Genomic DNA, 12,206 nt, shown 5'->3' with positions numbered 1-12,206 from the left:
GATAAGGAAGTTTTTAAAACTTGAAGTCATATTTAGTCATAATCACAAAATCTTACCTAAATCAAAAGCATCATTAAAAAGATGCTTGAAATTCTGATAGACAACATCTATATAGTTTTTGGAAATCATGTCCTCCAACAATCCGTTGGAATTCCCATGGGTACCAATAGTGCCCCCTTGTTAGCAGACTTATTTTTGTATTTTTATGAAGCAGAATTTATTTAAAACCTTGTATGTGAAAATAATAAATCACTCGTTGTGGCCTTCTCAACATTCAGGTATATTGACGACGTATAATCAATTTACAATTGTTATTTCCATACCTAAGTCAGCTCGATATATCCCAGTGTACCACTGTGTCTGCGTCATCTGTTTCATATTTGAATATTTTACTGGAAACGGACATTGATGGTAACCTAACAACAAAACTTTATGATAAATGCGATGACTTCAATTTTTCTATAGTCAACTTCCCTACTTATGTATCAATATACCTTCATCACCTGAATATGCTGTTTTTGTCTCTCAGTAAATTCGATACACAAGGTCATGCTCTTCATATGAACAGTTTTTAAGGTGAGGCAAGCTTCTGACAAACAAGTTGTTAAAACAGGACTATCAACAATCTCGTTTGAAATTATCTTTTCGTAAGTTCTATGGTCGATACAACGTTTTTCATACTAATTGTTAGACCATAATTAATCACCTATTTGTCTACGGAGTTTTTCGTTTTTCCCCGATTAGGACAAAGAGCATACGGCAGGTGTGACCGGTCATCTTAGGATGCTCGCTCAACCATTGTACCTGATCCTACCTCTATCTTTTTAGAGGTCCGCGTTGTTCTGCTTTGAATTTGTATTTAGTTTTTTGGATTTCTGAAATGGTTGACAGTTTTAATTTGTTATTGTCATTTTTTTCATTTTAGAGAAAATAAGATACACGTACACATATCTATGCCTTATTGTTAATTTTGCATGTTGGTTTTATGAAAAACATTCAAATTTCAGTTTGACACAACTAAATTTATATTAAATTCATACATTTATTATGTGTAAGCATAACTTAAATTTGTAAAACAATTTCTTTGCAAAATATTTTGTTTACATTTAAATACCATTCTTATTGTTTGGACGTGTGTTTAGGACATTTATAACATTTTAAAGTTACTCAACATTGAGAATTTCTTTTTCTGATTCCAATGCATTCAATTTTGTAATAATATTTTTTCCTTTTATAGACGGGGTCATGTGACCCCGTCTATTGGTTTACTATCAGCCGAAGTCTCAAACCGGAAGGCACGCGTAGAACACAATAATTGAGTCTACGCGTAAGAAAATAGTGCAGAAAGTTTTCATGTATTTCAGTAAATGTGTATCATAAAAACACGCATTAAATCTTTTAAGTCCTCTGTGTATCAACAAAATTCTATTTAGAATATAAACAAATAGTTTTATTGATCAAAATATTCTTGCTCGAGTTCAAACGTGGAATGAGTTACGTAACTAAATGCACAGCGCCGTTGACGATTCAGTTGGTGTACGAGCTCATTAGTCAATAGAAGAGGTTGATGGTGGAATCAAAATTAAAGTTCCAAAACGCAATGTGCCATTTTTGAAAAGTTGTGAATTTTATTTTGACAATCTTTCACCTGAATACTACCAAACTTCATGCGCAAACTGAAGTTAAAATCGGGACGTGTTATACACAAGATGTTTTACAAATTAAATAGGTGTTTCATTGGCTTCCAGTCTACTTGCGGTATGACTGCTGTTCGTCTCTAACGGAATTTTGTACACAGAAAAAAAACAAGTCTGTATTTGCCTTCTCGTTCGTTGGCTCTTTATTTGATTAAACTGAATTTAAATTTTAGACAATGCATTGTAAGCAAAATCTTTAATAGATTATACATTTTGGAAGACTTATACATCATATAATATATACAATCTTATCGATTGAAGAACCAAGTTAAATGTTAATGATCATGTTTTCCGGCTTAGTTGGAATCAGGCTTGGGGTTAATAACATTGTAAAATAATGCATTACATTACCATTACTTCATGAATTAGGGCATTAAATTACCATTACCATTCCTTAATTTTCTTGAAGTAATGCATTACATTACATGAGTAAAGTATTGCATTACCATTACTTTTTGAAAAGTAAATAAGTTTTAAAAAAGTAATTTAAAAACTAAATAAAGAGTTTTTGTTAATATTTCATAAATAAAACATGCTTAAAATATTTACAGGGTCATGTTCACTATCAGGTTCAAATTTAATGACTTATACAATATTGCTGTTGCACTTGTAGTTCTCAAAGTAAGGTTGGTCCTGTAACATTTACACGCTAATGGCGGAGTTGACAATCTCTATTATTTATGTCTCTGATTTTCGGAGTATGATTTTTAATGAAAGGAACCGTTGTATCGTAATTCGTGTAGGTGATGCACGAGTTTACACAAAAAGTAGTAAGTGGCGAACGGATTTATTTTTACCTATTAATTTTGTATGAATCGCAAATGAAGAAAGTCGTGTCAGATAAATCGGTCTGAAAAATCAAAATGGCGACCGTGACAAATTTTTTTATTGTCAAAGTTCTTGGAATATTATTGTGAAAAAATATTTCTAACGTCAGGTGCCTGTGTTTGTTATCGGTATACAAATGTTCAATTTGTTTGTTAATTCAGCAGTTTTAGAGTTTTTGGGGTTTTCATAAAACTTTTATTACGGATATCGTCCGACTTGTGCGTTTTTCCTTGGATAAAAAAATTGAATAAATCTAATGATTAAAATTATCTACTTTGATATAGTTGTTTGATTTTCCCGGTTAGTAGTAATTTTTAAAAAATTTTCGTGGGGTCTTATTTTACATTATATACCGTTGTGTCAATTTTCTACAATTATGAAGGCCGGGATTAAGTAAAATTTAGACAACGTATCAGACAATTGCAAAAAAGCCGAATTAACATAGATTGTAACAAATAATTCAAACTCATAAATTTTGGAAGCATATTCGAGGAAATCCAGGACAATTACAAATTCAAAACTTCAAGACCCCGTCTTTCAGTACTCTCAGTACTTTGATTCTTTTGCCATAAATGTGTTTTGTACTTTTTGCAAACTCGCTTCATTCGTTCACATCTAATTTTATTATTTTCCCGGATTATACCTTGAGAGATTCTGCTGTTGAGTCACGTTTAATCGACTTTCCGTGATATATCATTTTTATGTCATCATTGCACTTTTGAACACCCTGACCTGTAAACTGGTTTATTATATTAAAGGTTTTGAGGAGTTTTGAAATATGATGTTCCTTAGTGTGCATATCTGGTGTGACATTTTGTTTTGTCAAAAGCCTCCTTTAATTGACTTAATGAGTTACAATGTTTAACCAATTGTTTTACCTGATTTTTTCCACCCAGCGCTTGGTTCAATTATGTTTCAGTTATCAAGAGCTGGTTGTAAAGCTAAGTACTTAGCCTGATTTAACGTTGTAATTGTTTGTGTTTATGCATCTCAGCTCATCCCTGGAACAAATTTCATTTAAACACATGGAATCTTAAAATGTTCTGCATTTTCTTTTTCTTTTTTACCCCTCTGCTGGCTTGGCCCTTTCTTGTTTTAAAAGAACTGAATCTTCTTTAACAGACAATATATATGTATTTGGTTTCAATTTTGTATTTATTACACATTATGTATTTTGTTTTTCTGCTGTTTCTGCTATTTGATTAACAACAAATTTCTTCAGAAGAAATACATTTCTAATATATTGTCTATATTTACGCTGCAATCCCTCCTAGACACTACAATATGTATTTGCATTCAATTTTTTGTTACTTGTGTAGCTCCATATACATTGGATAAACATTGGATAGAACTGTTCAATCAACTTTTATTGCAAATCTTTCAGCACATAGTAGACGAAAGATATGTGAATTAAGCTCCCAAGTACATTTATAGCTTTGTAGCAACCTCTAACGATACAACGTCCACAAATGATATAATGTTGCATTAGTGGTCAGGATGTTGACCACTAATGATATAATTTTATCCTTAACGAACAACCTAACCGTCCGCTAATGATATGATTTCATATTTATATCATTAGCGGTCAAAAACCGTAACCTCTAATGATATGGGAAAAAATGAGAAATAAGTACTACCTTGACCACTAATGATGTACATTTGCACACATTTTCAATTGCATTAGTGGATGGATTTGAAACCTTTACAGTTGATTATTTATCTGGTAATGAGGCGATGTGTACTCTTTTTTCTTCTACAAATAAAAAATAATAAGGAAGTTTAAAAATATAAATATAAATCATAGAGGCAATTTTCAACACAGATACACGTATCTATGCTTTATTGTGAATTTGTACGCACGTAAATTTAATGAAAAGAAACTAATCTACGTTTTTCCGTTTTTTTTAAATTTCTTTCTTCGTCACTTGCTGCTCAGTTATTCTATACCTTTTTTCATTAGTTCATTAGATATAATCATTCACTGGACATGAGAACATAATATCTAGTGACTAGCTTTTCAGCGTTCGAATTAGACCGGGACTTTTAAAGTAAAACATGTATACGAGCTCTATTTCTTAGAACATGATTTTGCTATAAGGACGTGTTATCATATTAAGTATTATTATAACATTTATGATAATAAACTAAATTTAAAAATCCAATGCATTTCATCAGGAAAATGATTTCTTTTCTTAGGAATATATTGTACAAGAAGACACAAAATTGCAGCTCAAATTTCTTTGAAATGTGTTGCAAAAACATTTATGTTTTTTTCTCTTGTTTATACCTATTATTACACGTTTTAAAAATACAAGTTTTTAAAATTAGTTCTGTGAGAAAATTTCCTAAAATGGAAAAAAAAATTAGAATAGTACTTTCTGACTTTATTAACATTAATATTAACATATACTTTTATAAAAAGATTCAAATAATACCGCATCGACAAAGAAACGATTAGTATTGTTTTATCATTAGGGTGATATTAAACACCCTTTTTTATAAATAGTATATAGAAAACAAAAAATTCAAGCTGGGATAGTAAAGGTATTCTTTTTATTAAATATTAAAGGCGCGGGGTTACAGCTAGGAAGCACATCAAAATCTGATGCTGATGCTGCGGTTAAAATTAATCATTTTAGAAATTAAAAACAGCAGAGAAAATTTCAATCATATTTAATTATTTTAGAAAACTCTCCTTGTCATATATAATAGCCAATTATGTTTTTTTACATCGTAGCCTCTCGATCCAGCAGTGATAAATCATTCGACCTATGATTGTCCCTAGTTCAAAGTTAACAATTAAAAAAAAATTTCGATATTTTGTATAACATTTTTAAGGTTATTTGGTATATCCATACTAGCATTCTTGTTAACACATTGATGTTAGGAACATATAACTGAACAATTGCGAACGAATATGTATAAATATGGTGTTAAAATTATTAACAAATATAACTGAATGTTATTGTACAAACTGTGAACAACCTTATACATGTCAATGGGTGCGAATTGCAGGGTCTCTGCTGTAAAAGGATTAAACATTAATGCATAAATCGTGTCAAGACATAATCGCATTCAAAATGTATGCCCCTTTATCGTTCAATACATAAGCTGTCTTCTGTTATTGTTTAGAAAGAATGAAATACATATCAAAGTCGATAGTGTTTTAAAACCACTGTTCAGTAACATTACAGCAATGCTTTTTTTTTTTAAATCTAGTAGGGTGCTTTAGTTGATATATGTATATACATGTAATTATGCAAACTTGTTTCATAAGTGTTTTTTACTACCTTTCGTAGTTTCGACATGATAAAACGCCTTTTTGTCAAATTTGTACTATGGAACGAGTTTGTTTTCATTTTGGTTCCATTTTCAATCTTTCTTATTAGACCGGATTTTTTGCAGTGCTATAATATTGATTATTTACGTCTCCATCTTTGACCTCAAGGAAGCGTTCGTGGTCCTTTTGCGGAACAGCATATATGGGTGTTGGTGATAGACCACGGTTTATAAATATGTTGTTTGGAACAGCATAAAGGGGCGATGGTGATAAATCACGTTTAATAGATCCAGTGTTCAGAACTTCATAGGATGACATTGACGATGCATACTGATCTATAGGCTTGTTATTCGATGGTACGTCATAATCCGGGTCGATTTGACGCATAGTGTTTAAAGCTTTCTGCTGAGGTGAAGCATTTTCTTGGTTCTGTTTCGATGTAGCATGTAAGTCAACTTCCTCTTCAGTTTGACGGGTGTTATACAAAGGGTTGTCTGGTAGTTCATTGCTGCTGTCAAAAACCTTATACGAGAGCGTTAATTGCACAACCGGAGATACCGCTTTATTTTTTCGATTCCTTCGTCTAAAGTTTATAACAGAAAATGTACAAATAACAACATGCAAAAACTATCTAGATAAAATACTAGCAAAGCCTTATTAATATTTTACCACATTTTTTTTCAAATATTATCTGGCAAATTAAGTTTTGTACGTTGCGTATCAAGGGTATTATGTACATGAATTAAAACTATGTATACTTCTGAATCGAAGAAGAAGTGGGTATATTGTTTTACCCTTGTGTGTAAGTCTTCGTGTCCGTCTGTCTGTCCGTAACAAAACTTCTGTCACTTTTTCCCAAGCAACTTTCAATCGAAGATTCTCAGAATTTTAGCATACACTTTTTAAAAAGATATTTTATATGGTAGGATACATTGTTATTTCAATCAGACGCCAAATTTCTGTTAATTGACGATTTTGTTTATTTTTAACTTTTTGTCAACGATTACTCAGCAACAATTTTAACACATGCCATATGGTAGGATTTTTAAAAAAAAAGAATTCGATATCAACTTCCTCTTAAATTTCGAATTTGCTTATTTTGTATGTTCACATCAGAGCGGGGGTATCACTAGTGAGCATTGGCTCATAAATATCTTGTTTTGTTACATAGTTAAGTACATACCTAAGCATGATAAAGCTGCACGCTACCAGAAAGACAGATAAAACAATGCCTCCAGCTGCAGACAATGGGATAACATCTGAAGCATATTGATTTAATTTGGCTCAGTTTCATAAACAAACACATAAAATATAATACAAGATTAGTTAGTTTTCCATTATAATTAGTTAAAATGTCGTTTTAAGAAATAAACTGACTGAGAGCTAACGTATTCTTTGTTAACTGATAAGTAGATCCAATTATCATTTGTTCTGTCTTCATTCAAAAAGAAACAAAAGAGTGCTGTTTTAATTCTGCGAGTGCGGTTCCTTTGGCAAATTATGAAAATATTAAATAAGTGTTTCTGAAAAAACTTACGTAGAGTGGATGAGTAAGTTAGAGTTGATGAAGTGGTGATTGTATAAAATGTTGCTGTTGTTGCCGTGTCAGATGGTGTTCCACAAGTTACACTTAAAGTTCCTCCTCGTCCACCTAAAAACACATCAATATTTTACCTTTCAAATTGTGAAAGATTATATTTAATTGCCAAATTTGAAGATTTAGAAATCTTGGCAAGGTTGTGATATAATCTATCATATCAAGAACTGATCCGTGTTGGTCAGTTATCATAATCTGTAAAATAACAGACAAATGCTGTAAACCAATTTTTATTCGCGTGAGAGAAATTTTCGCGAAAGGAACGTAAACGGACCAGTATATTACATATAAATTGCAAATAAAGTAGTCGCATATGAAATTTTGTTTACAGTATACAGGTGAGATAGAGGAGAAGGCACACTGAACAAAGAACACTTCTTTAAATTTTCGAACTTTCTTGCATATACATGTATGGCATTTGAATATGTTGCCAAATACTTTAATAATACTTTCTTATCCCGTATCAGATATAAGAGTATAAAAATATTTTATGATCTTAACGCAAAAAGTATCTATACATGTATGGCATGTATTAATGATAGAAATAAAATGAAGAAAAAATAAAATTTCAATTGGATTATTTAATATTTTAACCAACGATGTAACACATCATGAATTGCTCCATTTCTATAACAAAGATTTTAGTAGTGGAGGCATATTTGTTTTACATGTACTGACAACCAGTTGATAAAAGTAGTCGTTACGTTTGTCATGGTTATCTTTGTGTTTTTCGTTCGATAAACCAAATACTGAACTACCTATTTAAAAATAGTTTGCATGTGACACAATTAAATTTTATTTGTATAAATATATATTTGTATATTCTTACATTTGGTACATTTATTTTGTTGCAATCATTCATTCTTCTTTCTGCATTGTGCCGAGGCGATACTTAAAAGTCCACTAACTTGACATTTTTTCGAATATATATTGTATTAAAACTACCAACGAATGGTTCTTCTTTCCAATAAATTTTAACTACCTGGACATGTCATTTCTAAACTAAAATTTAATTTATTCATAAACAGAAAATTGTATAAAATTACCGTTTTCACTGAATCCAACACATTGTTTAAAGCCATCTTTATTGTTCCCTGCCATATATTCTGCCCTTACAATAAGTTTGTCGTTCACTCCGACTTTAAACGTAGAAGTTGTAATTTGATTGCAGTAAAAAACAACTGTGTTGTTTACTATTACTCTGGTATAACACAACTGTGTTGTTACTTTATATGATGTCACAAGGAGTTCACCAACAAACAGTGAGTGTACAGTACAGGTACATCGGCGGCCTATCTTATTCATATCGACAAAAACATTAGATCCAGACCTCGACGATCCATCACAACTGCTCACTGTTCTGAAATCATCTAGAAATTTAAGATATATAAACTCATATTTTACATAAAACAAATAGTCGAATAATACTACATGTAATAACAAATATTAAAAGTGGCGTGTAGTTAGCAGAAATGATATTCTCATCATAATATATCGATGTCTAGAGAGTAGCGTAACAAACAATCTGACCAACAAAGATAGATACATTTTGTTATTCAATAAAAATATTAACTTTTACAGCTTAACGTCATTATAATTAATTGTTCTATGAAAGAAATTAATTAATGATGAAAATTAGCTTACTGTCATCTAAACATTGACCTGCAGTAAAAAACAAGAACATTTCATGAATTTTCAAAAAGTCAGGAGAGAAATGTTAACACGAGAAATAAAAATCGTAAGATCAAAAGTCTGTCTGTCTCTCTCTCAGATTTAATAATGAACAATTCATATCACCAATTACCATATGAACAAAACAGCATGAATGATTTCAATTTGAAACTTCATTTGTTGGATGAAGAATACTTAAGTCAAAACCTTCTTACCACCTACATTGAATACACATGTACCTAAAAATATAGTCTGATATATGTATAATCAAAATATCGAGAAACTACTGGTGATATCAAAGGACTTTTCTTTTCAAATTTCCCTTTTACTGACCTCATAAAAACCATTAATTAAATAGAATTTCCCCTTTTCAAATCATTATCAGTTTAACTGATAATTATGACACCATTTAACATGTGTGTTTGTGGATCAGTGGGCATTATTGGGAACGTTGAGCTAATAACGAAACTTAAAATTCTGAATACAAAAGAGCAACCAAATATGAAACAGATCCCAGCTATAGGAATAAAGGGAACTTTTTTTTTATTATTTAAACAATTTCCGTGTGTCGTTTGAAATAAAAGTTCATCAAGTGACAAGCATGTATTCGTAATCAGTCGTTTTTATTAAGATATCTTCCTGTTAATTTAAGTAGTTTATTTGAATGTAAATAAATACACCAACGGTAATGACGAAGACCTGAAACTAAATGCTTGAATGAAAAAAAAATATTCAGTTTTGATGTGCATGTGCAATAGAGGTCATTTTCCAGGAGTAATATATACATATCAGACTGGTGTCAAGTTATTTAATATTTTTTCATGATAAAGAAAAACACCAGTCAGAAAGTATCATATAATTTTTTACCAATAAAATGTCTCTTCCTAATTTTCTTCGCAAAATGCTGCTATAAACAAATAATTTATTATTTTGGTTAAAACGTTTTAAACCATCTTTTCTACATTCTTTCGTCTGTTTTTTGTCTGTTTGCAGAAAAATAATAAAACATTTTTCATTGCAGTAGTTGGGCTACAAAACAGGTCAAACTTATGTATGGCCGACGACTATATATACTTGTGTTAACATGCCCGGTTCTAGTAGGGGGAGGGAATGGTCAGGTTCCTAGAAGTTTCAAATTCATGATCAATTCAATACGTAAAATTGCTAGAAAATGCGATTCCCCATAACCCCTCCCCCGTTAGAAAAAAATCTTAGGCTGCGTGTGCTAAATATTTGCATGTGTTATTCAAATTACATAAATTTTGCATGATCAAAGTAAGAAAAACAGGTAATTGTAGTGGGCTTATAGATACATGTACACTTATATCAAAGCATCAAATAAAATGATTCTTCAACCAATTTATTAAAACGATAAAAAGGAACTCACCTTTTGCCATTGAAAAGGGCATACAAATCAGAACTGCACAGAATAAAGTCTTCATTTTCAGCAAATTTTAAGAACAAGGAAAAATAACCAACGTAATAACAGAAAAGTCATTTCCGGTATTATGAGTAAGTTTTTAAAAAAGCAAGGATATATAACTTCGATTTAGACATCTGACAACACGAAATTTGATTAACTCTCGCACTTTATGTACCTGAATTACAATAAATATTGAATACCGCGAAACTACATTTATACATTCTCTTCATTGTTATGAAAGGAAGCTTTCCTTATTTCCCCCACAAGCGTAGGCTGCTTTGCAGCAGCGAATGTTAGGAGCGAGAATTTTAAAAATAAAAATATTTCGAAAGTGCATGTTTCTGTAAATGTAGGAGTATTAATTTCTTAAAAATTCTTCTAGATTTAATACTACGTAGTTTGTGTATTTCTGTATATAAATCTGTAAAATAATGCTAAAAACTGCAACCGACATACATGCAAACAGCAATTTCGTGTTTTTACTTGTAGCATTATACATTTAAAGAAGTGAATTCTGCGTATCATCATTACATGTGTGCATTTCTCATTTTCTGGTCATAGTAACGTTTTAATCATTTGTAAAATTGAAAGAGTTTTAATGGTTAAAAACATTTTATTCATCTTTCCTATTGAATTTAAGTACGCAAGCTGTAAAATTAATATACGTCTTCCCAATTTTTTAGAATTTAGATTCTCTATTTAAAAAATCCAAGAACAAATGATCCATAGAAATTCACTTATAGATAATTCTAAGACATCTCATAGTCATTATAATTTTCCCTAGTTTTTTCTAAACCGAGTCGTAGTTTTTACAGCATAGTAATTTTGGAATGAAAAATGGGAAAAATTTTCAATGTTCATATACCAGTCAAAGTAGACTACATGTTTTGAGTAATTTTATTAAGTAGTAATATGCATTAAATGATGATTTTTGTTGCAGATTTAAGTTCTTTTTCAAGAGAACGCGACAGAGATTACGCGATAATTTTGTATTTTATTGACTAAATGCGCTAGTTTTGGAGCACTTACCCATAATCAGTGTTGCTATGATTGAAAAAGGTAGTAAGTATTTTATGTTCGTTGAGATTGTTTGAATTAGAACATAAATAGTCTAATTTATGTTAAAATATAATAAAAACTTATGATGAAAACAATTGCTGATGGCAGTAGCTTTTTCGTTTATCATTTCCTTTAACAAGCCTTAAAAAGACAATTGAAAGAGTTTCCCCATTTTAATGTCAGTGAAAGAATAATTTTGATAGATTTAAGCGCTATGAAAACAAGAAAAATATATCCGTATTTGAATGGAAATAAAATTTCCTGTTCATTGATCAGAAGTAGTTTTTTATGTTTAAAAAATAAACCAACGATGCTGACGATAGGATGCAACTTCGTGCTAGATTGAAAAAGAATAGATAGATAGATAGATAGATAGATAGATAGATAGATAGATAGATAGATAGATAGATAGATAGATAGATAGATAGATAGATAGATAGATAGATAGATAGATAGATAGATAGATAGATAGATAGATCGATCGATCGATCGATAGATAGATATAATCACAGGCTGGTATTACATAACTTAAAAACTAGGATATCATCATTTATTTAGGATTTTTTTTAGATAAGGATATTACCTTTTCACAATTTTAGATTTTTTTAAATTCTGGTCACATACATGTAAATACTACTATTAAAATCCCAT

The 12,206-nt window shown here is 30.6% G+C and overlaps 1 protein-coding gene across 1 annotated transcript; it reads right to left on the bottom strand.

Moving 5' to 3' along the window:
* Positions 1 to 5,061: 5,061 nt before the first annotated feature.
* Positions 5,062 to 10,567, bottom strand: LOC105340446 (uncharacterized). Its single transcript, XM_066071892.1, has 6 exons — positions 10,461 to 10,567; positions 9,047 to 9,064; positions 8,449 to 8,772; positions 7,343 to 7,456; positions 6,989 to 7,064; positions 5,062 to 6,388 (listed from the first exon to the last, which is right to left on the bottom strand). The coding sequence occupies exons 1-6, from the start codon at positions 10,513 to 10,515 to the stop codon at positions 5,911 to 5,913; spliced, it is 1,065 nt and encodes a 354-aa protein (XP_065927964.1). The 5' UTR covers positions 10,516 to 10,567; the 3' UTR covers positions 5,062 to 5,910.
* Between the last annotated feature and the right edge of the window lie 1,639 nt (positions 10,568 to 12,206).

Source organism: Magallana gigas, chromosome 9 (genome assembly GCF_963853765.1).
Source record: "Magallana gigas chromosome 9, xbMagGiga1.1, whole genome shotgun sequence".
Lineage (NCBI taxonomy): Eukaryota > Metazoa > Mollusca > Bivalvia > Ostreida > Ostreidae > Magallana > Magallana gigas.
Note: the sequence above shows the minus strand (reverse complement) of the source record. Positions and strands in the feature narration are given on the sequence as shown.